Genomic DNA, 1,741 nt, shown 5'->3' on the forward strand with positions numbered 1-1,741 from the left:
AAATCTGAGACTTCAACATTTTTTGTGTGCCCGCTTCACGTGGAATGCCCCATGGACGAAATTTTAAGTAGTAGTTTAAGTACTTACTACTAGATTAAGTTAATAATTTTATTAGAATTATTTGTTGTTGGTTTTATTATTGAATATGACTTTATAATTTCGAGTGTAAATTAAAATAATACCGTAAGTCTTAAACTACCAGAACCTTTTCTTTGGTCTATCGATAGCTTTTAACATATTAATGAAACTAATATTGGTCAAACACGTATATTAATTGATAAATTATTTCAAGACATCTTCACTTGTTTATATAATTTCATTCATAAATCGCATGGCAAGGTGGCGCCCAATTAAATATATTTATCAGCATATATCTTCACTGGTATTTATGTACATTTCCAGCTAGGGTAAGTTTAACATGATATAACTTAGCGATTATTAAGTATGCTCAGTATCAGACTGGACTCTGAAATTTATGCCCGGTATGGCGATAGGCTCGCCCCCTATCACATCATGGGACGAAACACACTTGGCGAAAAGTGGGTGCCTTGGTTGCGCTCTTCCATACCTTCGGGGATAAATGCTTGATATGGTGCGTGTGTGTATTATTAAGTATAAATAAATTCTCTCAGCAATTACAGTGGTAATATCTTATCTTCTAAATGGGTTGAAAAATGAAGCAGCAATAATTATTGATACTTTATTCATCCATCTGAAGAAATGTGGCATAGAGTTGTCGTTGTCCTCTCAGTCTTTGATGCTGACAAATTGTAAATTCAACTCGGTATACGAAGATTAAAGATTTGATTTCTGTAGAAGGTAAAATTCGAAAATATAACGTACATCGAATGATGTATGAGTCTTCATACTCATATGGAACGCATTGTATATCACAAACAACTTTCCGGAAAAATATAAAAATAAACTTTTTTACAGTAGACGATTTTTTACATTGCACTTCCTGAAAATTTAGGCGTTGTTCCTGATCCAATTAGCGAAGCGTGAGACACGAACGTTGACACCAGGGAAGTGAGGCAAAGCGCATTCGTGGCCCCAGGAGCACACTCCAACGACAACACCGTTGTGGTATAGAGGACCGCCGGAATCACCATAGCACTGGTCGCGACCGCCGACGTCGAGCCAGCCAGAGCACAACATGTTGTCGGTGATGGTACGGCCAATACTGGCGTAGCGAGACCTGCACGTGGCCTGGTTCACAGTCCAAACCTGAACGTGGCGCAGCTGTTCCGATGAAGGACCATCACTCTGAAATAATAGGAGTATATAAAAACATAATTCTGTCGCAAAAAAAAATATTTGGTTGAATATTTTGATTATTTGCTGTTGTTTTGAATGCACACAAATTTCAACAAAGAAAATTACCCTGATGGCACCCCATCCGGCAGCCCAGACAACTTGGTTGTCACCGAGCTTGTAGTTGGCGCCAGCGATTCTGGCGGGCTGTGCGGCGTTGTTGAAGGCAATGTTGCTAGCGGTGCGCATAATAGCGATGTCGTTGTCAAGAGTTCTTCGGTTGAAGTTAGGGTAGATCATTAGGCCGTTGAAGTTGTGAACGACACCGCCGCTGTTCGCGTAAGTCGAACCAGATCGAACACGCCATCTGTTGATTACGTCTCGGCTTCGAATAGAATAATCAATTAGGCTTTCTATTTAGTATGCGAAATCTCTTTAATACCTCAATGATTTAATTTATATACTTACTAGGGGCAGTGAGCAGCAG

The 1,741-nt window shown here is 39.5% G+C and overlaps 1 protein-coding gene across 1 annotated transcript; it reads right to left on the reverse strand.

Annotated features, from left to right (window-relative positions):
- Positions 1–899: 899 nt before the first annotated feature.
- Positions 900–1,736, reverse strand: LOC119191418 (trypsin, alkaline A-like; the record flags this gene model as incomplete). The annotated part of the gene is made up of 3 exons (XM_037445326.1): positions 900–1,266; positions 1,384–1,639; positions 1,723–1,736. Coding segments are annotated over 3 exons (567 nt in total), but the record flags the coding sequence as incomplete, so codon positions are not given.
- Between the last annotated feature and the right edge of the window lie 5 nt (positions 1,737–1,741).

The sequence above is a fragment of the Manduca sexta genome, unplaced genomic scaffold, assembly GCF_014839805.1.
Source record: "Manduca sexta isolate Smith_Timp_Sample1 unplaced genomic scaffold, JHU_Msex_v1.0 HiC_scaffold_1504, whole genome shotgun sequence".
In the NCBI taxonomy this organism is placed as follows: Eukaryota; Metazoa; Arthropoda; class Insecta; order Lepidoptera; family Sphingidae; genus Manduca; species Manduca sexta.